This window comes from Zootermopsis nevadensis, unplaced genomic scaffold (genome assembly GCF_977971745.1).
Source record: "Zootermopsis nevadensis isolate Lab colony 2312 unplaced genomic scaffold, Znev_1.0 Znev_ptg000011l, whole genome shotgun sequence".
Lineage (NCBI taxonomy): Eukaryota > Metazoa > Arthropoda > Insecta > Blattodea > Termopsidae > Zootermopsis > Zootermopsis nevadensis.
The window spans coordinates 7,931,637-7,955,953 of NW_028259143.1; the positions used below are offsets into that span (position 1 = coordinate 7,931,637).

Here is a 24,317-nt window from a genome sequence, read left to right on the forward strand (position 1 = left end):
CCAGTCCAACAAACACATAGTTACAAGAAATAAGAAAGCAATATTAGATAACGCGAGAAATAAATAATTTAATTATTTCAGTACACTATTTTAGAAAAAACTATGGACGAAGATCGGCTGCTCTTTACTGGTACTTGGTTTTCATTGGTTATGCATAATCAGACGTACAAAAATTTTATGCTACACCCGGTATCGAGAAAGACACACCTCAAGTAAACAATAAAGTTTAATGTGATATGTGTCGTGTATAGGAAAATCGACCTTATCGTTGTTATATGACTTGTGGTGACCGGACTGAATAACAATACGGGTTTTGATAGCGGGGCGGAAAGGGGTGAAGAGGTTCACGCACTGAAGAGACACTGGAACTACAAGAAATGGAGAGGGGATGAAAAGGGTAGTGAGTAAGGGCATAATAATAAGTAAGAGGAGAGATAGCCCTTACGTGTCTCCAGTTCCATCACCTGAATCGGTTCGATATTTTCCCACGGCTTATGACGTCCTTTCATATAGCCACAGCTAACCCCGAAAGGTGACCAGGTGGGGTGGGGGGTTGTGTTACCTGTGAACGAGGTTAATGACGGTACACTACCCACTGTCGCCGTAAAAACGCACCAGTGTGTAAAATCGACACCAGGGTATTTGGACTGACCGCAATGTTTGTGGCCAGTGTCATTTCTCCAAGATTCAGCCACATTTAAAATAATGGATATCTTGATCATTTTTTATGACTTTCCTCAGTTATTCTTTGATAATATTCAATAATAACCGAATTCCAGGTATGCGGCTTGTTTATATGGTTGTGAAACTTATTCTGCAATCTTTTGGTTGAAATATCGTTGTTAGTATTCTGGCCTACAATGCCGTGTTGACTTGTAGATAAACACAAACGTTTCGGAAGAACATAGTGCCTTCATCTTCAGGGCTGAGATAGAGGCAGTATGTTCCTCGCAAAGTTTGGTACCTGCCTGCATGTCCACATAGTTACAACCCAGAAGACCAATGTCTAAATTTTCACCGCACATATCAGCTTCAAATTCAATGTAAAAGCATATACTTCACGTTTTAACCATCACGAATACCAAAAATATCAACATATTCTTTGTCCCCCTGCGTTTATTTCTATACCAGCATTTCAATAAGATCCAAAAATTCTCCAAGTGTTCTTTACGATTTCATATCTGACCAAACACTTGGCTGATGTCGGAGAAACGATAATTTGATTTAATTTTTCCCCACATAAATTAACACAATTAGTGTGTAGTAAAACAATGTATAATATATGTTCCATTTAGTTCCAATCTTACATGATTTTCTTAGACCTTTTGGTGGGATGTTCTAAAGCAAAGATGGAAAACAAAAGCGATCAGTTGTCTTCACAAATACTGTCCAATCACAATTGTTACCACTAGAAGCTACTGCCGCTCTGTTACAAAGGTTTATACGTCTCTGACCAGGACACCGTGGGACACACAACATTTGGGCAGACCTTGATCTGTAATGTCTGTTATTAAAATTGTATCGTGTAGAACGACAAATATTCCTGGCATCAGAACTCAAGCGGTGAACATCAATATCTGGTCTATAAACAAATAAAAGAATACTGGGCAGTGACAGAATACATAAGTATGAGGTGTAAAGGCAGGAAGGAGTCTTTAATTCGATAATGGAGCTAACAATTTATGCATCAACCATGCGCGGTGGCTCGTCGGTGACTAGTCAGTCTCAAGTTCCGGGAGTCAAAGCTTCGATACCTGACACAGTTTATTTTTCTTTGTGGTTTATTTAACTATTTGTCAGTTGCTCAGACTATGTAGCATCATGATTGGATTATTAAATAATTATTAATTTGAAATCATACGCAAGGAAGCGATAGTGGACTAATTTATGATACTAGCAATGCATTTCCCTAAACAACTTTAAGAATAACGGAAAACACCTAAGAGAAGATGGTCAATCTCCGATCCTAAGTTTGAGCTCGGGTCCTTCTGAATATGACGCAGGAATACTAACCACTTGCCGCGATTTTCGGTCATAGTACATTGTGTATGCAGTATGTCTGAATAAGCCTAAGTTTTCTAGCTAAGAATTTTAGAATTTTTGTACTTTTCTCATAATCTCAGGTTCTAATTTCCTTTTAGAGGCCTCAATTCTGTGTTAGAAGTTTTCTTAGTTTTTCCCAGTCTCTATTACGCTCGGACAGTAGACCTACATTATATTAACACTTCCATTCATAACCTTCCAAATAAATTAATAAACCATGATTTGTTAGTGTTTACTAAACAAACTAATATCTTTGCATCTCTTTTGACGACAATAGTCTGTAAAGGTGATGAATCGTTGTAAAACATTCATATTATTCATCAAATATGAAAGCAATTTGTGTTTTAACAGCACTAAGAAAATCATTTATTGCAATAAGCATTTCTTCAGCAGTCAATATATCCATCTGCATACCAGCGGCGTAAACTAGTCCGGATTTCCGTAATAGTAATGTTAATGATGCTATAAATCAATTAAGTGTAGAAATCATTTTCCCTGAGCCACGCAGTATCGATAACAAACAGCGTGCGACTAGTTACGCAGGCATTGTCCACACGAAGGCAAGACACCACTAAATCACTCGTTCAATATCTATTTGCAGTTTTTATCCGCACTTTGTTTCCGTCCTGTGTCATGAACGATTACATTGCGGGTAGCACGACTTACCCCTGTCCTGTATAATTAACGACACTTTAGTGTAACAGCGACATAAGTTACAGCTAACAATCTCTTCAGCCAAATTACGCATCTGCGAAACGTTCAGTGTTTCGATGATTGTGGAGCATCGTCTCGATAAAGTATTGAGAATTCTCTTGACCTCATGATGTTAACACACATGCTGTTTAGTCACCCAATATATTCCGAAATACTATTTCGTCATCGTCCGCAAATTTCGGAACTGTATAATAGCAACAATTCCTCGACTTTAATCTCTTCTGTACATTTAAAAATATCTTGCAGTTGAAAATGAAGAAATCACTACAGCTCTTCCTATATTTAAGACACTTTTTGTAATTGGAGTCGCTACATGTCACGATTTCACCACATCCTTACATTTACATGTAAATAACTGTCATAATATGAACATTTTTTCTTTCTTTTTGCAAAAGTCAAACGCTGAAAGCTTCTCTGAAATATGTTGATGCACCTGCCACAATCCATACCAGGATGTAGGTGAATGTTCTTAAATAATAACTCATAAACTCCGTTTACCAATTTCCTTTCGCGTCTTATTTAACGATTCGGTTAAATTCAATTTAATGCAGTTCATTTGTTAATATGCTTTAAAATAACAAAACAACGCCAAATTCGGCCAAGCACTACAACAGAAAAGATAATATTATATAATAATGCCTGACGCGAAATCTGTTTAACGCATGTAACACGTATTAAAACAAAATGTATTTCAGAAATAGCTGCTGCTCTAACCACCTCAAGGGAAATGTTTGTCTCAGGTACATAGAAGTAAATACCCTGTAAAATGGTGAATAACAATAATAATGCTTATCTTCATAGATTGTTTACAACCACAAGGCAATAGTAAGGGTTGTTATAAATACCAATTTTAGAAAGGAGACGAAAAATGAAACTGTATAAGCAAGTGAATTTTCTTGGAGGCAATACATCCGAAGTAAAATATAAAACAACCTGACAGTTTTGAACTAGAAAATTGACGTCAATACAACCGACGTGGGGCAGATTGTGTCCAATTTTCTTCACAACAAACGTTCTCTATCACTGATCATATATTTAATGTCACTCACGTAAAAGGTTGGTTCCATAACCACCAAAATCAATGATGTATGTAACAACCACGTTTGGTACAAACTATAATATGGATAGGACTTTAGGTAACTGTTACATATCCGTGTTCGACGTAACTTCGGTATGAGAAAAGTTTAACGTACACATGATGCTAAGTCAGCCACCAGTTAAAAATCATGATTGAGAAATAAATACGATCTTAAACGGTACAGATCTCTGAAGGACTGTTAACACGATGGCAAAAATATGTTATAAGACGATAGAAATCTTTAAGAACTAGCTTCCTTTAAATCAAGAAATAAAGTGTTCACTTACGCCACTGATGCGCTCAAGTGTCGTGTGTTAGTAACCCAACAGTACGGTAGATAATATTTAGATATTATCACATCGCAGAAGTTGATATTGGAAATGAAATTAGAGCATTACGTAAACGCCCAAACAACAATTATCTGTCAAAATACATTCCGAATATTTGCATTTTTTCTTTTATATCGATAAGTAATTTCAGTTGTAAGCTGTACATAAGTGTTTCTGTATAAAGTTAAATTGCATTTATTCTCAAAATATGACAACATATATGTAAATTTATGTTGATTGAACGTTACTTTAATTACTAGAAGGAATACTGTTCCCACATATTTCATTGCAACACAAAGAAAAGTTATCCAGAAATTTCTAACTGATCACAATTTATATTATAGTCATTCATTCTATATACGCGGAATGTCGCGAATTAGTCGTTAAAAATATTTCTTCGTATTCGGAGACTCCCAGATTTAAATCTCAACCCTAATAACGGATATTCTGAGAGGTTTTTGTTTTTTAGACAGTCCCTTCAGGGAAAAGGCGGAATAATATCTTAAATTATGTCGCGATTATGTATTTCTATATCTCTCCCCATCCACTATTCATGAATCATTCTATCATTAGATGTTATATAGTTTAATCTACTGACGATGGAGTTCAATAAATTATATATATATATATATATATATAAGAAACGTCTTATGCACAATTTATATCGATTTTAATTTGTCGAACTTGTCTCTAGGTATTTAAAACTTGGCCCAAAACCATACGCAATTAGAAATTCCTGTGTGTCATTTGCAGTATGCCTAGCAACGTACTAGAATAACAGATAATTTCTTGGACACGGAGGAATATAATATGTCCCCTGTCTCCTTGTGTCTTTTATGAGCGTTGGCTGCCATAACACCACATACGGCGCAATGCATAAAATGATCTGCTTTGTGTTTAAAAACTTACAACCACGCGGTACTACGCGATAAATGGGCCTATTATAAATTATGTGTCATGTCACATATACTTCCGTTTTTATAACTTAATTTAATGAAAGCCTAACAATGAATAATTCAGTGTTTTGTTTTTGTTGGGGATTTAATTCCTTGTACCATTAATAGTTTGAAGTTGCCTTTAGAAAGGAAATAATTATGCATTATACACAGGACAAAATCAATATAGTTTAAATAGCGATTCATACAAAACTGATATTTAAATTAAAATAATTCTGTAAATTCTGAAGATATCGGTAGAAAAATAATTCTGACATTACATTCAAGAAGCGGAAAGAGGCGAACAACAAATAATCCTAGAAAATACATTTTATGAATGAAAATACTTGTTACTGGTGTGCAAATGCGGTACAATTTTATGAAATGTGTGCTTCAGTAATTTGTAAGTATTTTTTAAATTGCAGATCATATCAAAAAAAGTACTTCTTGAGATTCCTTCGTTTTTTTAACTTGACTTTTCGTTTCTCATCGGTGACTCAAATATACTATATTCCGCTTATTTGCTAATCCACTTAAGAAGCATTTTCTCTCTCCCTTCCATCTTCAATTTTTTGTTCAATGGATTAGTTGTGCTGGCCACTTATAATTTCTTATTACTCACATAATAAATTACGTCAGAATTATTAACGTCGTACACATTAATATGTGCTTCCTTTTTGTCATTATTTGTACTCTTCAATTAAATTACTTATTATAAGTCAGTTACATCAACAGCCCTACAGTCAATTACAGATCAAATTCAGAAGGGTGTAATATGTACATTAGAAAGTACTGAAGTGATACAAAATTCGTACATTTTAAGTATGATCACTTGGAAGACATAGACGTAGATGGTATCGTAATAAAATTTGTGTTAAAATATCGGGTGGAAGGGTGTGGACTAGATTTAACTGGCTCAAGACACGAATTTCTTGACTGCCTGAGTGACTATCAGCTTCTCAATGAAAAATAGGTCTGTAACACTTATCAGTAAGACAGCAACGTCCTTCTTTCATTACACGGCTTAATCACAAATCACTCATGTGTCCTTACGTCCACAGACACAAGTAAGATACATAATACTGATTAATTTATCGTTAAGATCCCATATAATCATATTTCCAATAATATATGCCTCAGTTCCGTTAGATTCCTTTTGTGTATCACATTGCCTGTAATGGGCAAGGTCTATGGGGTAAGGAAATGTGAGGGGGTGTGTTTCGGAAGTCACGTAATGCACGTGTAGTTTTATCCGATTTCACATTAACCCCCCACCCCCTCCAGAACCAATTGACCCCTGTACACATAAGCGTGTTGTACTGGGTCCCATCAATCATTATTATGTCTGACTTTACTAGTACGTACTGCATATAATGGAGGAATATCTGTGGGGGTTAGGGATGGGGTGAGGGGTGAGGGCAAGTGCACCCAACAGATAGGCCGACAAGACTAGATACATAATGTCACAATACAAATATAATGCCTTTTTTTTTCAATCTAAACCAATAGGGTCATGTTTTAAACTGCGCGTGCTCTAATAGGCGGAGACATGAAACGAAAACAGTTATGCTATTGGTCGACATGAATCGGTATCTTTTGCTATTTCATCCTGTGTATTAGTTGCTGCAAGGAAGAATGAGATATCACCATAACAAATATCATATCTTATTCTAATTTAAATATAATATAATTTTATCATAAATTTTTATATCATTCTTGTCATTTACAGCAACTGTACACTTCATAAAACGCACCAATCAAACAAATTTACATAGTATTTACTGAATAGTAAATACTACGTAAATATCTATTCAGCTTCCACACGTCGAGACTTGAACCGCTTTTATCCGCACTTCTCCTACGCTAATTGTAATCGCTGGTACAAGTAACTTGTTGTCTAGCGACCCGATGCCTTTCCTGCAGACTTCTGTATTGTTTTACGTGGCAGTACGTGCTCTGGGGTGTTTGTAATGGTTTGAGCGGTTTCGCGTGCTGTCAGAAACGTCAACTGATTTCTTTTGCCAACACTTCGTGTTAGCATACAATTATGGGGACACACGTCCACTGTAACAGTGCAATGTCGGCGTTTTCAGCTCTTCATCTCCTGAGGAGTTACAACCACTTTCTAGGACCAGCAGGTAAGATGAAGTCCTTCGTCCAATGCACTATCTGAAGCATCTCTGTAGCTTATGTTTGTTTTGAGCAGTATATTGTTTGGGAAGAAAATTAAATTAACGCTTTCATCTTAGTGACGTACTTCCATTGGGAAGAACTAGGCGTAGACTGGAGGATAATATTAAAATATATATTAAAGTAGCACGTTGTAAACTGAATTCAACTGCCTCAGGATAGAAATCAGCACAGATCTCTTGTGAGTAGGGTAAAGAAATTTCTAGTTCTACAAAAGGCCTGGAATTTTATCTAAATTTGAAGGTTTCTGACATTAGTGCATTGTAATATGCAATATTGTTTTCCTGGACTTTGTCCAGCGTCTAAATTATAAAACTATAATATTTAGAAAGCTGTTTATGTCTTAGGATGAAAAAGATGGAAGCCATAAAGCCTGTCTGTTGGACCCCGTGGCCTGAGACCGAAAGAACACTTTTACTTATAACGAGAATTTCATATTTATCTGACAGACTATCATCTTTTTAATATGATTTGACTCAATGGAGATACTGATTACAGCGTTTCATATGAGTAATTCAGAGTTATGAAACAGTGTAAAAGAGATAAGTGAAATCTGACAAAATTACTTTGAAGTATTTATTACATTTCAGTTGTTACATGCATCTTCTGCTCATAAATATCAATATAAGACAAGACAGTAATGTGTCAAAGCGCTCGGACACTTACGTTACAGAACTAATTAACTGCCTAATTATGTCCACGGTCTTCGTATGGGCAACGGAATCCTTGCCTTTTATAGAACCCAAATAATAGTTTACGTGCTCACAAATGCCGGCGACTGGAACACATCCTGAAATATTTTGATCCAATCCACACACTCTCACTATTTATTTAAATTCAATTTTAATTATATCCCTCCATCTACGCCTAGGTCTAAGCGTCAGACAACTGCAGCCTATAAAAGACAGGCTAGTTACTTGGAAATGTACCGATGTGGGAATGCTGACTACGAAAGAAATCAACCTGATTTCCGCGTACATGTTAATTGATTTAAAAAATTCTAATCCGTTCTAGTGCTGTTACACTTTTTTTAAAAGAAAAAGCAGCCCCAAGAAAACCAACAAATCGCAGAAGCCAGAGACTGTTAGTGTAAGAAACGTTCAGTTAAATCCCACGGGTATAAAGCTGCTGTTAACGGGACTCGTATGTTCTACATGAGTTTGCAACATCTCTGTCCATGCAACCCGCCATTCATAACAAAGTCGACAAGTCGCTGGCAGAAACTTCTGCGAGTTTTTAATGCAAAAGTATTAATTGTTGGTTCATTTTCTTACCTTTGTATCTTCGCCCTCTTTCTGCCAGTGAAACATCTCAGGTGCGAGTACGACAGTGTCCACAATATTTCGTCCGTCCTCAGCCTACCGCAGGGCTAGTTGTTAAGTCGACTTCACACTAGGACGTACTGATGAGCGGAAGAATCACTGTGATGGTTTCTTTTCAGAGTTCTGTGCATTCACCGCGTTCACTGTTCACTTTACACAAAGCACGTGGTTAAGTCGCTTCTTTACCTCAGTGTTTCGTGCACAAACTTATGTTCCCGAAATTTTAAAGCACACCAACAGATTACATGTTCAGTAAGAAACAACAATAAAACTGTTTTCTACGGTATGAATTCTTTTAACAATTATTAACAACTTGTTCTTCAAGAAAGGTTTAACTGGAAGACCTCTGCTGGATTATCAGTCAGTTCGCCATGGCTGCTGAAAATCGGAACCTACAATCAGAATAAAGACAAAAAAATCAGTTAATATCTTCTTAAAAATTAGTATTACTGGGTTTTGGGGCTTTGTCCAACCGAACAGAATACATTGTTTTGGAAATTTAATCTGTTCCGTCATCAGGTGACGTGCAGGCACCTGAAGGAGGAAACAGATCCACTTTTGGAAAGGTGCGCTGTTCCTAATACAAGACCGTGGTCACTGTATGGAAACCCAGCAACGGGCCTTCTAACTGTGTAATAATTTGCCGTCGTCAGGACCCAAGAACTTTACTCAGAAGTCGATAGTGACACAGTTCGTTAACAAATCCTCCACATTTTATGGAAACCAAAGTTTATTACAATTTTTATGGGAGCCTGCCACTAAACCCTTTCCTGCCTTAATCTATTCTAATCCACACACACGTGGTCTCATCCTTCCAGTAATTCATGCAAAATAATTATTATTTTTTAATGACAAGTTATATCATTGACCTAAATACAAACTCTAAACAGAATTTTTAAAATCTACAAAATAAGACAAAGAGATGAAACATAATAATTACATAATAATAACTCAAATTTTAAACAAAAATAGATAAAAATTAAATAAACTATTGACTCATAATGTTCCTCGCTTCCCAGTGTCTATCACATTCTGTCATGCAAAATAATTCTGCTTATAAAAATATATTTTATAAAATGACAAATATTAAAATATATTCAATAATTTCTATAATGAAGATTTCTGTCTTCTGGGTTGTTGCGCTGTGTAGTCTGGTCGATGTTTACCAACGTTTCTGAGGTCATACTCCCTCCGTCATCAGGGCGATGAGTATGAAGATTTCTGTCTTCTGGGTTGTTGCACTGTGTAGTCTGGTCGATGTTTACCAACGTTTCAGAGGTCATACTGCCTCCGTCATCAGAGTATGAAGATTTCTGTCTTCTGGGTTGTTGCGCTGTGTAGTCTGGTCGATGTTAACCAACGTTTCAGAGGTCATACTGCCTCCGTCATCAGGGCGATACTACACGGCACAACAACCCAGAAGACAGAAATCGTTATACTCACCGCTGTGAAAATCTCAAATCATACAATTTCTATAATATTTATAAAGAGAAAGGATGGTAAATGAATTTAGATCTACTAATTGTTGTTTATATAACGACGTCTGTACCTTAAATGTGTCAAATGTTAGGGTTGTTTATTAGTAGTGAATCGGAAAGGACATGTACAGAAGGGGTTGTTGACTAATTCACTGAACTAACTCAGACTTTACCTGAAGGGGCTAAAGAAAACTACAACAAGAAGTTGTCACTTGTTCTCCGGGTTGAGTTTTGAACCCTGGAACTTTCGAAAACGAAGCACGATAAATTTAGTACATTATTAAGTAACCGAATATAAAGTAGAATTAACACCCGAAACTCATACTAATTGGGTTATTAAATGGCCATACGCAAAGTTAACCCTGTGCTTCGTAATGCCTGAATAGTTAACTACGTCTGGTAGCACAAAGAAAGTCTGAACTCATTAAAGGAAGGAATGCGGAATTATAGTAAACATGACTAAAGTTTCTGGACTCCTCTTCAGTATCGATAAGACAGACGTATTAATAGGACGGATATTTTAGGCGGGAGGAACCCGATGTTCATCAACATCGTACAGGGTTGTGCGTTATAAGAATTTTTGCAACATGTGCTTATTACTAAAAGTAGACATTTTAAAATATAAAGTAAGCAAACAAACAAACTATTAACACTATAAATGACACTAGTGCCAAAAGCGTTTCTAGCGTAGTGTTGCTTGTTATGGTTTTGTAAAGAACTCTACTTCATGATTTGTTTTTTAAACCATTTTTAAACCATTTTGATTATACGAGGTGCGATCGGAAAGTTTCAAGACTGTGTCAATAGAGGGCGAACCGGATGTAGTACGAGCATCTGCCGCTAGGGGGTGCGGCCTACATTCATAGTGAATCAGTGTGCCAGCCGGCATCATCGAATTAGCATTTGTTTCTTAGTTACGGGCGTTTTGGTAGTGCATTACACCGACCCTCCTGCGATTTCGGAATGGCGTGTGCATCAAATTTTGCCAAAGACTCGCCAAAACGGCTACGGAAACCTATGAAATGCTAAAGCAAGCATTTGGGGAGTCCGCAATGGGTCGTGCACAAACTTTTGTGTGGCATTCACGTTTTAAAAATGGCCGAACCTCTGTCGATGATGACGAGCGTTCTGGACGACCATCTTCGAGCACAACGCCCGAAAATGTTACGAAGATTCGGCAGGCCATTCACGAAGATCGACGTCGTACCATCAACGACTTGTGCGACATTGTTGGGATAGGCTATGGGACCTGTCAGCTGATTCTAAAGGACGACGCATCCTGTCTGAGGACCAGAAGCAGAATCGACTTCTCGTTTGTCAGGAGCTCAAAGATCTTGCAAGAACCGACCCCAACTTCCTTTCTAAGCTCCGTGTGACTTCTTCCTCTTCCCAAAGATGAAAATTCAGCTAAAGGGAAGGAGATTTGAGACGATAGAAGAGATTCAGGCAGAATCGCAGATGGTGCTTGACAGGCTGACAAAGAAAGATTTCCAGGGATGCTTCCAGGCTTGGCAGCGGCGCTGGGATCGTTGTGTTCACTCCCAGGGGAACTACTTCGAGGGTGATGGATGAATTTAATACCTGAGATAAGTGTACGGGTTTTTATACGCGCAGTCTTGAAACTTTCCGATCGCACCTCGTATTAATTAATTCCCTGTTGCCACTGATGATGACCTCTTGAGGTCGAAACGCGTTTGGCACTAGTGTCATTTATAGTGTTAATAGTTTGTTTGTTTGCTTGCTTATTTTATATTCTAATACACTACACGGTATGCAAAGTTTTAAGATTAGACATTTTAAGTCAGTTTTACTATATTTTTTAAAATTCTGTGACGCAGGGATAAGGAACTTACACTCAGAAAGTGTTTAACGGCGTAGTTTCACATAGGCCTGTAGCGCACGAACGGTTGCCTGGTCTCCAAATTTCATGGTATCGTCACGCCATATCTGTAACTGTGTGCCATGTCAGACTTAACGTTGATGATGAGTATTTTACAGTACTCGCGTGTGTTACTCTCATATTCCTACCCTGACGTGCTGTTACACTCGTGTGTACAGAGAGACAGTGAGAAAATATGAGAGAAGGTAACAAAACTAACAAAACAGAAATTTTTTCTGAAAATCTGAAGGTCGACCACACGATTAATAATTATTATTTCAAACAAATAAATGTGTAAATATTTATTGTAAGCCATTTGTTACATCTCTCCCGCATCCATGAGCTACGCTAATCTGTAATTCAAAACGAATCTCTGATAATAACTTAAGTAATAATAGAATAGTATTAATAGATGACAGCCGTGAAGGATATCTGTGCCTCGAGAAAAATGCATTTCTCCAAATCGTGTTCCAGTTTGTACACAACAAAGGATTTATTTTAAATTACTTTCATAATTTTTACAAGGTTCTATAACTTACAAAGGTGTGATATTTGGATATGCCTTATATTTTGACCTGTCATTAGTGTTGATGGTCATTAGCTGCTGACAGAAAATCAACCGCGGAGACACGACTATACGTAAACAGTTGTGAAATGTTTTTACATTTTCGTTAAATATAAACCACATCGAAAAAAATATTTTTAATCACTAACTGAAATAATTGACATATAACCGAAGAACCATGATCTTTCTTGAAAAGTTAATAGTCACTCAGCTAGTCAAAATATTTCCTGCCTTTTGTATAACCCAGTGTTCATTACCTTTTTCACAACAGCCCACCACTTTGAGTTACAGCAGTAACCCAGCTCAGCTTCAGTTTACGCGAGCATTACCACAATAAACCACGAAAACTGCTTAGCCCCTTGTATCTCCAAAAATACAGATAATTTCGAAGTGTCCTTCGTATCTCTTCATTCTCTGCTCAAATTCTAATTTCATATTCCGTGCTGCCAAATAATTAGCCTCCTGATCACTGTCATTCATATTTACAATATTATATTTTTCACCTGAAAATCAACTTCGAGATTTTTGTTGTTGCATGCTAACAAAAATAATCTCTCTCTCCTTTTGGGGAGGGGGTACATTTCAATAACAAACACGCATCATCATTTCTGTTTCCCCTTTGCGTTGTATGTTCCATAAAACCAACTCCAGGAAACCAATCAACGACGAATGACATTTTCCCATACATTTACTTTGCGGGAACGTACCAAATGGTGTAATACTGAACACAAGACTTGACCTAACAAATTATTCATTATACCGGATGTTTTTTCACGTATAACTTAATGCAAAATATGACAATATCATCGGCTAGAAGCACGTGGTTTCGTAATTAGCCTAGTAGCTAAGGCGGCGATAATGTAAGTAGGTTATTGAAGATCAGAAAAAATGTAACAAACATTTATTATTAAAGGAAACGGAAGCCATTACTACAAAACACGTATGGAAAATAGTTACAAACAGACCAATCGTCTGCAGGAAAAGACTCAACATTATATGTTCCTTCGCTCCTCGCCATTTTATGTGGTATCAGGAAGGAGTAGCCACCATCTGAAGTCGACGCTCATCTGAATTAAAACATTCAGTCCTTATTACGAAGATAAATTTATTAACGCCGTTCAGGGAATAAATCACTGTTTAATCTGAGGATCATATAAAATTCATAAATTCACTCTGTGGGTAAAATGCAGAATTACTGAGTTAAAACAGGTGGTACATATAGTTACCACTAGACTTTAAACAGTTAAGTAGCACTAGAATTGAAATTGAATGAAATATACCAGCATCTGGTCTGCTCAGATTATGATAAATTATCAGGAATATACATAAATACCTTAAAGAAAAATATAAAATTATATTCTACCCCAGTGGGTAGATGTGTAACGAAATAAATACAGAGAATCTAAGCAGGTTTTATGTTTATAACTCGTCACTAGACTGCAGGGCAATTATAAAAATGGTTGAGAAATCATCAGAACATGTGGCAGAGATAAAAAATTATATTACGCACAGGAATTAGGTAACATTTAGTTTAAATTCTTTTCATGAGATGATAATGTTGCGTCATATTGTGTTGAATATATACTTGTTCAATTTTTATCAGTCTAATCACAATAAAATATTATTATTAAATATTAACATCGAACATTTCGATAGAGAGCATCATTTTAATATATTTTAAATATTTAAATGTTAATTGTAATAATATTTTAATATTTAATAATAATATTTTATTGTGATTAGACTGATAAAAATTGAACAACTTTAAATTATTTTGTTTTCCATACTCATATCTAAAAGTGAAGAGAATGTAACACATTGAGTAAAGGTATAATTTTAAACTGTTTTGTATGGACAAGACGAATGATAATCAACTGAAAAGAATGCGAAAATGTTTTGTTCTTGGTCTAATTTTATGTACTGTCTAGGCATTTGTATGAACGACTGACGAAAACCACAAAAAATAAATCAGCATAGCTCGTAAACGGACAGAGATTTTAATCCTGGACCTCACGAATACAAAACAGAAGCGACCTTCGAAAATGTGTCGCACAATTTAAAGGTGTTAAACTATCGATTCTCGGGTTGAGTTCAAAACTTTTCTAATAAGATTAGTTTTGAGTTTGCTTTAAATCGTCTGATGGGCCGATCTTGTATGTGGAACTATACACCACACACAAGTTAAAAGCCAATTATCTATAAAATGTTTATGTAAACAAACGCAATTATTTACATATATTATATTCATTCCTATTTTATATTTAATACTTTATATTTATACTTACTTCATACTATGAAAATGTTATTAGATAGTTTAAAAGTGTTCCTTAAAGATACAACATTTTCACATTCAAATAGTCGAAATGCACACACACACCATGTTACATGAATGTCATTCATTTGGTTTCATCTACTTTAAATGACAGGCGTGTTGACAAAATCTTTTTTATACGACACATAAACACAGCTTGAGTACACATTTGTTGTGTTGGTACATTATCCATCAGCTTGATTTGTAGTTTCGTGCCTCGTTTCATCTCACGATTAGATCTGATCTGATCTGATAAGACTAGAGTCAACAGTATGTATAATGCTTTACCGCTAGTAGGTAACGTACTTGTCATTGGAAATGCCACACTATCAATATCAGCTGTTATTTCTAGATTTCTAGTCTAGTCCATTATCGACTACGGCTGTAGTATGGACGTCTGCTTGTTATGAACTTTCTAAATCCAGAAATGTCCTCCCAGACTATCTCCACAGAGCAAAGCAATGACAAACTGATGATACATCGTTTTGCCAAGAAATTACCCGCATTTTATGAAACCCAAAGGTTGGTTACTGTATTCAAAACAGCGCATTACTGCGCCCTAAGCTGAGCCAACTGAATCCAATCAACGTCCTGCTACCAAATTTTTTGAACCTGTATTTTAATATAATATCTTCGTTAAATCTCCCAAGCGACTTATTTCATTCAGGCTTTTCGACTAGAATTTCATACGCATTTGTAATTTTCCCATACGTGCTCCTCCAATACAGTCTTATTTCATTTGACAGTTATAATGTTTGATAAAGATAAATTAAGAATCTTCTCATTGTGCCTTATTCTCTGTCATTCTGTTACTTCCTTTCTCTTAGGACCAAATATTCTCCTCGGTATGTTGTTATGAAACAGCCTTGCCTTAAGTTTAAAAGTTTCACGCTCAAGTGAAACTACGGGTATAATTATGGTTTGTACATTTTTATCTTTAGGTTAATAAATGGGAAACGAGAAGACAAAATATTTTGAACTGAACTGTAGTGTGATCTCCAGAATTAAGATCTTATTTTGGGCAAAAGCACTATGCACTCGAAGATAAATTTTCGTATACGAAAGAAATATATAAAATGCTGTATGTTCTATGAACATCACAAGATTAAGAATTAATCTTGGCAGCAATTGAAACTATAAATCACGTAAAAGTAAACCCTAACTTTTGCGCTTTGTGATAATTATTTATATTATTAATATTTCATATTGGTTATGAATTTGTAAATTGCATCATATACTTAATGCTCGGTCGTAAAGAAAGTTGCAAAAGACTTTTATGACAAATTATTCAGCAAATGTTGAATGTGACAAATAAAAAAAACAAATTTTATAAAATTAAGTTTGGAGTTTAAAAGCCAGTGGAAATGTTGATTTTCATTGGCCCCTTTCTTTAAAATTGCCTACAGCTTGAGAGATACTGTGCTCTCTATATCACCGAGAAGTTTCTAGAATACTTACAACTTCCATGTATTATTAATTCTTACACTTCTACACAGAAGTTTGCATAAATTACGAATCAAAGATTTTTCTGTAAAAAGTATTTTATTTCGAAATGACTCTCTTCTGGGTTATTACACCGTACAGTCCTCCTGATAATGGAGGCATCAAGTACCTCTAAAATGTAGGTAAACATCTATCAGACTACACTGCTCCAGCAACCTAGAAAAATAATCTTCAAACCTTAAAATTCACCGTGTATTTTTTTGTCATAAGATAGTTTAGAATGCTATGTGATTAAAATTATTCTCCCTTGTCATACTGTGGCACATATGCTGAACGTTTTCTATCCCTGGACTATCATTTCTTATCAGAGTCCTCTAAATCGAACCTTCCAGAACATGGTTCAAAAGACAAAAGAACTTAAGCCGTTTTTACATATACGGGGCATGATGAAATCCACAGAGACTTTTACAGCGCTCCAGGGAGACAAATTGTCACGCTACATCTATGGCCCTCTGACGGGCTGTAAAATGTATTTCATTATGACATAAATACTTGATGACTTTCAAGTTGATAACGTGTCTAATGAATTACAATTACACGTCAATCAACTTTGACTACGTTAAATGAAATGCAAAGTTAGACGTTTCTTGTACTGTTCTCTTCTGTACTTTGAGGACGATTGCTATGATGACAAACCATCGATTATAGATTTTATATGACTTTCATTTGAGAATAATTGTCACTACTGAGTTCAAAATACACAATAGTGAAATCCGCGGCTCTGATAACACTGATCTGGCCAGTATTTCTTTGTGGAAGCAAATATATAACAAGATACGAGCTAATGAACCAATTCACTAACCAGTTTCGTGAAACAGGGTCCTCCTTGAGAATCTGACAACTCAGTTCGTCAAGAAATTTCCTACGTTTTGTGGAAACAGACGATTGACCACTGTGTTCACAAGAACTAGTCACTGCATCCAATAAGAAATAAGATAAATCCATTACTTTTACGTGTCTAACAAATATAAATGGCGATGTTGAAATTAAGAGAAACGTAAGTTTTAGAAATGCTTTACATCATTCAGAACGTAAGCTGTTATGATCCCTGTCCAGATCTGATGCTATCTCAACCAGAGGGCGCAACAGATAGGGTTTTATCCTTCCCCTTTTACCTGAACACGGAAGAAGATTTTGCGTCCGAAACGTTCTATTTTCATTTCTATTTGTAATTTAGACGCTGGACGAAGTCAAAAAAAACATTTTCACGGATTATAACGCACTATCGTCAGAAATCTGCAAACATTATCTATTATCATTCCATCTATTTTCCAAAATAAATTGTCAGTTTCTGTTTACTTGAAAAAATAAGTTATACAGGTTACGAGATGAAAACAAAGTGATCAGAAAAATTTGGACGTAACAAAGTTGAATTATAGGAACAATTTTTGGATATTAAATAGCCTAACTAAAGTCCTCACGACTTACCACCCAGCACTGTTAGGAGATAGTGTTGCTAAGATGGAATAAAGAAAAGTTAATGAAACCTCTTGGAAAAGTATATTTTTTAAGGCAGAGGGGGATGAGATGGGAGGTTAACGTTCAAATCGTTCCACGTGAGATATGCTATCACAATATTAGTTCTCAAACTGAGCGATTTTAAGGATTCTGAGGTCCGTACAGAAAATTGGCTTACATTTTCTTATTCCTAAAGACTATTAAAAGAGAATTAAATAGCTGTCTGATTTAGAATCTGGTACTTGGAGAGTCTTCTACCTGTGTTTCAGACATGTGCAATTTTGTTAGTTGTAAACGAAATTCGTGGCTCTGTTCCCAGCCGACGTGGGTCATCCGTATAACCAGTTGCTGTCTCCACGATTGTCCGACCTATCGCCCGCAAGCCACAACACAGATTCGCCCTCTGCAGGAGGCATCTCGCCCATTGCTTTGGCACCCCCAGCAGCCGCCTTCATGGCCTCGCCAAGCCTGCTCGGTGCTTTTCAACCGTATTCGCCCTTACTGCCTATGATGGCGGACTCAAAAACAAGTAAAAACTTATATCATGCATTGAATTTTCATCATTGCCACGTATATAATTTCATATTTAAAGATTTGGGGCCAACGAAAGTCTGGGAATGCTTAATTATGAAGTCGCGGTCACCCAGTTATTTGTCACTGGAAAGAAGATGTGGATAAATAGCAAATTATTAACCTGCTGGAAAAGAGTCTTTGTCGGAAACTGATTTCTGCTCTACTATTTAAGAAGTTGCCTATCTTCAATTGAACCTGCCGGTTTACAACAACAAGACACTGGACCCTATCTAAATCCTGATGAATCCTGATCACACATTTATCCTCCCATCAAAGCCTAGATGTCTCAAGTTCTCTCTTCTCTCGAGACTTTCCAACTAAAATTTTGTACACATTTCTCATCTCGACCACGCGTGCTACATATCTTGCCCGCTGAGACATTCGTTAACGCTGTTACAGATCCCATACTGACGAGGGCCCTGACCGGGGTTAGTACATGTGGCAATGGAAAGAGACCGCGCGGGGAGAAGAAACCCATCCCAGATGACCAGAAGGATGAGAAATACTACGAAAGGAGAAAGAGGAATAACCAGGCAGCAAAGAAATCGAGAGACGCCAGAAAAATCAGGGAGGACCAGGTAACGTCTTCGGTCTGTTTCTAAAGAGCAAATTTATCAATGCAAATTCTAGAATTACCTACTCGTATACACAAAGGAAATAAACTTATTAATATAAATAATGTGTAATTATCGGTTTTTTATGCTTGAGTGAACTTGGTTTTCACACGAACATAGACCGAAGACGTTCGAGAACAGGAGTCTGTTAGGATATTTGGGCACAACAGACAAAAGTAACAGGATAATAGTGAATATTGCAAAATTACTTCTTCTTGAACTAGTATTAATTAGGCTTATTAGGCTCGTGATTCTTTAGCTGCCTTCCAAGAAGTGGTCTTTAAATCTTCTCTTGGGATGATCTCCCATCATTTTTACGTTTTCGTTACAAAATTACAAAGGATTACATGGGCGAACATTTGACACGTGTGGAAAATTCGTCATAACACCTAAAGGGTACGTAACACTGAGAAAGAAAGCATAGTCATGTTTGGGAAGATAACTTTCAAAATACTTTTTAAGACTTTTCGTCCAATATCTTATCCACAAGACCAGTTTGTATATTTATAATTCGTATTATATATTTTCAGGCCATCAAACGTTTCCTAATAGAATGTAATCATTTTCGCCTAATCTTTTTAAATAATTCGAGATATAATTTTTAACTCTATATGTTCCAAATTCCGATTATAGTTGTTTTTGAAATAGTAATTATTGTGGCAGTATCCCAAACACTTCTGAAATATTGTTTCAGGCAACGTAAAATCATGTCGCTTTTGCTATCTACAAGACAACATGGCGTCACATCCCAGAAAACTTCTTCACTGGCGAGAAAGAGCCAAATCTCAGAACGTAAAATGATGTTCGACTTATTTAGAATTGTGAATAACTAGGGAATAGTCTTTATCGACGTTTCTACTACATAACTAAATCACTGACATAAAACTGCTAAAATATTTTTAAATACAAACATCACACGTTTCAGTCAAATGACAGTGGGCCAAGCTACGTTATTAAGATGGTTAACGGAGTTACACAAATTAGCAGGCCTACTTTCTTTTGTTTTCCGTTTATTCGGTCCGTCAGTGTAAATATTCTAATAATTATGAACGTCTGTTTGTTCGACATTTGGGTGCAGGCCGCCGTGTTGGAACGTAAATTGTAACAGCATCGTATAACACGCGATTTTAAAAGGTCTTCGTCGATTCTTTGGGAAATTAATTACACATATTTATATTCACCGGTCTGTAAGTAATTACTGTAATTATAGCTACCTGGATTGGTCTTTAAACACGTATGTTAATAGCATACAAAGTCGGGAAATTTCTTGATTAGCAGTGTACTTAGTTTCTCAAGTTGGACTCTGCTCCAAGGAGTTAGTTAGTTACTTAGTTAGTTAATTAGTTAGTTAATTAGTTAGTTAGTTAGTTAGTTAAGAGCATTCTTGAACGTTCATACTGACTAAAGCTGGTGGTAACACTACACAGAAGATCTCACAATTAATTTATTGTACTGACGTAATTTAGATAAAATTACTTTATGAATTGAAATAGATTTTAATTTTTTAAAAAAATTACTGCAATTAATATTGAACATTAACCAATGCGTGGGTCTATTACTGACAAGAACGCCTTTTAAACAGGATACACCTTTCCAATCTGTTATAAGTTGCTATGTAAATGCAATCGAATAACTACACTTAAATTCTATGGTTTATGGCACATATAACATAAATGGAAGATGATACTCTGATCAATTTCATGATTCGATAATTGTTACAGATCGCCTTTCGGGCAACGATGCTAGAGCATGAGAATGCCTTACTTCGAGCCCAGGTTATAACACTTAAGGAAGAGGCTCAGTCGCTTAGACACTTGCTTCTGCAGGGGAAAACGGAAGAAGCAACTCATCACCAACAACGGCCTACATGATCACCTGTGCTCCTCGAAATACTGTGCACTGCGTACATTAGTGTTGTTATATACATTAACGTGCAATTCATAAGAATTTAGATGGCTGTGAATACCTTGTATATAAAGAACCTAACAGTGTGGCGTAACATTTTTTCTTTTGTACTTCAGTTACAAGTTATCAGAACAAGATGGTGTATTCATAGAATCGAAATGGCTTACCGGGTATATTGACAGGCTGACTAGACTGTGCTTAAAATAAATACTAGCCGAAATTTGATATTGCTGTTGGCAAACACGTAAATAAATTAATTGAATTGAATTCCTTCAATTTAAATCCCATATGACCTGGGGAAATGTGTAATAATTAATAACCAACCAGCCGATATTACAGAAGACATGTAGGCATATATATATATATACATATAAAATTTTATGCACAAAAAACCTTTGGCTCAGCTACTCGCTCGAAGTTCTGCTCTCGTATTTTAATATATTTTTTGTTAGTGAAGTTCATATAAGATCACAAATAGAATTTCGTGTGTCATTAATCCTGTCCATTTGTAAGTCTAAGTTCGAGAATCTTAGACGTACAGCATTAAAAATGTGATTGTCGAAATAATCTATGAAAAATTTGTCGCTCGCAAAATCGGAAGCCAAAGATATTCCAATCATAATGTCACAAATTAAAGTAATTAATAACAGTCTCTGTGTATATTAATTTAATTAATTTGCATGTTGCCTATTATCGTTTATTTAATCACAATGCCATCTATCAGGATTTATTACTGTTATTTATTTTCCGCAAACACGTTTCGGCTTCGATAAACCTCGCATATTAACAAACTATCTCCTTCAGTTCTAAAATTTCGAGAGAAATGACGATTAACAACAAAACAAGGAAGTTCTTATTAAGAATAAATTTAGGATATATATTTTTAAAATAAATGTTAATGTATATTTAAAAAAGAGTTATCTACTGATTTTAACATTACGAATGATTTAAAAGTCGTAATAAATCTCTGTCAAGATGAACTATATCGGAACACAGGGACACGTTTTGTAATGAACAACTTACAGTGATGTTTCACAATATGTCAGTTTAACTTATTGTTATTATTATAATATGAAACAAAGGTTTCTCATTACTATCTTTGTAACCCTACTTAGCCATTCACATACACAACAAATTTGTGAATGTTCTTGGAATTATGATATTCCTATGAAATTAATAAATACAATTTTGAATTATATTTCAGTTACTTGTGAGGTTTGAAATTCTCACGGCAGCGATTATTAGGAAGACTGTCTTCTGGTGTGTTGCGCCACGTGGCCTCGTAAAGTTGGCCGATGTTTCGGAGGTGCTTACTTCCTATAAACCCTGATTATGGAGGCAGCAAGCACCTGTAAAACGTTAGCCAGCTTCTATTAACCTATACAGCAGAAAATCCCAGAAGACAGGCATCTTAAAGTATTTATCTCGTGTGTTTAATATTCAGAATGGTTGTCGCATTCAACTTGTATTAGATTGCGCCATTAGGAAGGTTTGGAACTGAATTGGAAAGACCAGCTTGTGGTCTATAAAGATAACTTGTAGAGTGAAAACAAATGTACTACGAAAAATTACAAAAGCTCTGGTAAATATTAGGCTAGAGGTTGATCTAGAAATGAATGGGGAGAAAACTAAGTAAATGTAAATGTCAGTATCTCGCCCAGAATGTAAAACAAATTCGTGATATATAAGATAATAGTTCCTTCGAAAATGTGGCAAAGTTAACGTAACGAAACGAAAGTAGGAAATCATAATTGCATTTATCAAGAAATCAAACAATATTAAATTACGACACTGTTTGCTACCTACCTACCAATGAGTTCAGAATTTACAAGGTTTCGTCTCGTATTTACAACTGATTGGATAAAGGTAATTTTGAAGACCTAAGTACAGATAGGAGGATGTTATTTAAATAGATATTAAATGCATACGATATGAAGGTGTGTATTGTTTTAATCAGGTTATAGTGGGGTTAGTGACTTGCTCTCGTGAACACTAATGTATCTCCTGGTTCTAGACAGATGACTTCATCAGCTATTAGGTTCCAAATAAAGCCTCTGTTTCTTACAGTTAAACAGATATTTTTATATCGTTGTCTCCTCTCCTAATCGATGTCTGATTTTCTTAAAGCTTTAACTTCTGAAACTGATAATCGTCTAGATAACTTTACAGTTATCCAGCTATTTTCACAGAGCGGTTTTTGCACTGATTTAAAAGTTCGCATTTATTCGAAATACTGCTGTAATCGATTGAAAATATTTAACACTGTTAATAAGGATAATACACCATCTTTTTCTGCCTATAGAAGTGTGTATTTTATTCAAAAATGCAAATGGATTTTTCTATCTTAATAATTACTCTCTAAAAATTATATTCCAATCCGTCCGTTGTAAAAATTATCTTAATAAAATAGTGTGATTTACTTACATAATACACTGATTAATTATGTAACGCCTTTCTAACTATTATGTTTGAAGCACTGCTAATGGCTCCTTGAGTCCTTTGTAGCTGCCGGTGGATGTCATTTTTTTTTTATAATTGTTCCAATTTTCACTCCATATTTCACACATATTAAAACGTTATATTCTTTACACTAATTAATGAGCAGGTTAGTATAGCGATATCCCTCCAAACTTGTGTTAGTGTTTGAATCTCAATTTGATTACCCGCTACTGATTTAAAATAAATCAGTAAACAATTTTAGTGCTTTATGTGATTTAAAGTTCTCATGGCAGTGCAGAAGTATTCTTGGTTGTAACAACGTGTCGACGTTTAGGTACCCCAGGGTATTTTCCTCTGAAATATTGGTTTCTACCCACAAGTGCACAATGCGTTACAACCCAGACGACGAACATCGACTTTCCAATGCTTACTTTTTATTATTACTAACATGGCTCGTTCTTATCAGGACTGTGTTTTTCTCTCGCATTCGTTGGGAGTTTTGTGTTTTATAGATACCCATAACTTTCACTCAGGATATTAATTTTTCATATTTATCCAGATAAGCCCACAGATGGATTTTGGCCCTAAGTAACAAAATCCTTAAAATTTGATAAAGTAAATTAAATTTGTGCACAGAATAACACCCATATATGTAAGTGCAAAAGAAGAGCTTCATATCAAATTTCTTAAAAAAATTGTCAAGGAACTACAAAAATACAAGCAAACTTTCACTGACACACTTAAATCTGACCCTGTTGTCATATGTGATTTAACTCCTATATGACTATTAGTACAATATAAAACTTGTACGTTAGATTTCAAACAAGTCTTCCAAAGGACCCAAAAGACCTGCTTTAAAATTCATTTAGGTTCCTAAATAGAAACTTACCACCTGATATCAGCTTCTTGGGAAGGACTTTGACCAATGGAGTGTTATTATTCTACCTGAGCGTAGTTTTTTAACATCTCTGGTATGTATTT

The 24,317-nt window shown here is 35.6% G+C and overlaps 2 protein-coding genes across 15 annotated transcripts in view; one reads left to right on the forward strand and one right to left on the reverse strand.

The window, feature by feature from the left end:
• The window catches only part of cpo (RNA-binding protein), a 456,673-nt gene that overhangs the window by 429,712 nt on the left and 2,644 nt on the right, over positions 1-24,317 (reverse strand). For all 14 annotated transcript variants that reach the window (XR_015534700.1, XR_015534701.1, XM_087347203.1 and 11 more), the window contains exon 2: positions 8,564-9,003. The gene's annotated coding sequence lies outside the window, so the exon portion shown is untranslated. The remainder of the gene's footprint in view (positions 1-8,563; positions 9,004-24,317) is intronic.
• LOC110833960 (uncharacterized) lies at positions 6,923-23,275 on the forward strand. The gene is made up of 4 exons (XM_022072641.2): positions 6,923-7,237; positions 18,125-18,334; positions 18,778-18,956; positions 20,714-23,275. Exons 1-4 carry the CDS (start codon positions 7,147-7,149, stop codon positions 20,861-20,863), a joined length of 630 nt encoding a protein of 209 aa, XP_021928333.1. The 5' UTR covers positions 6,923-7,146; the 3' UTR covers positions 20,864-23,275.

Coding starts and splice junctions, on each gene's coding strand:
- LOC110833960 (XM_022072641.2), top strand. CDS start 7,147: ATGGGGACACACGTCCACTGTAACAGTGCAATGTCGGCGTTTTCAGCT. Junction 18,335..18,777: donor GATGGCGGACTCAAAAACAA/GTAAAAACTTAT, acceptor ACGCTGTTACAG/ATCCCATACTGACGAGGGCC. Junction 18,957..20,713: donor GAAAAATCAGGGAGGACCAG/GTAACGTCTTCG, acceptor TAATTGTTACAG/ATCGCCTTTCGGGCAACGAT.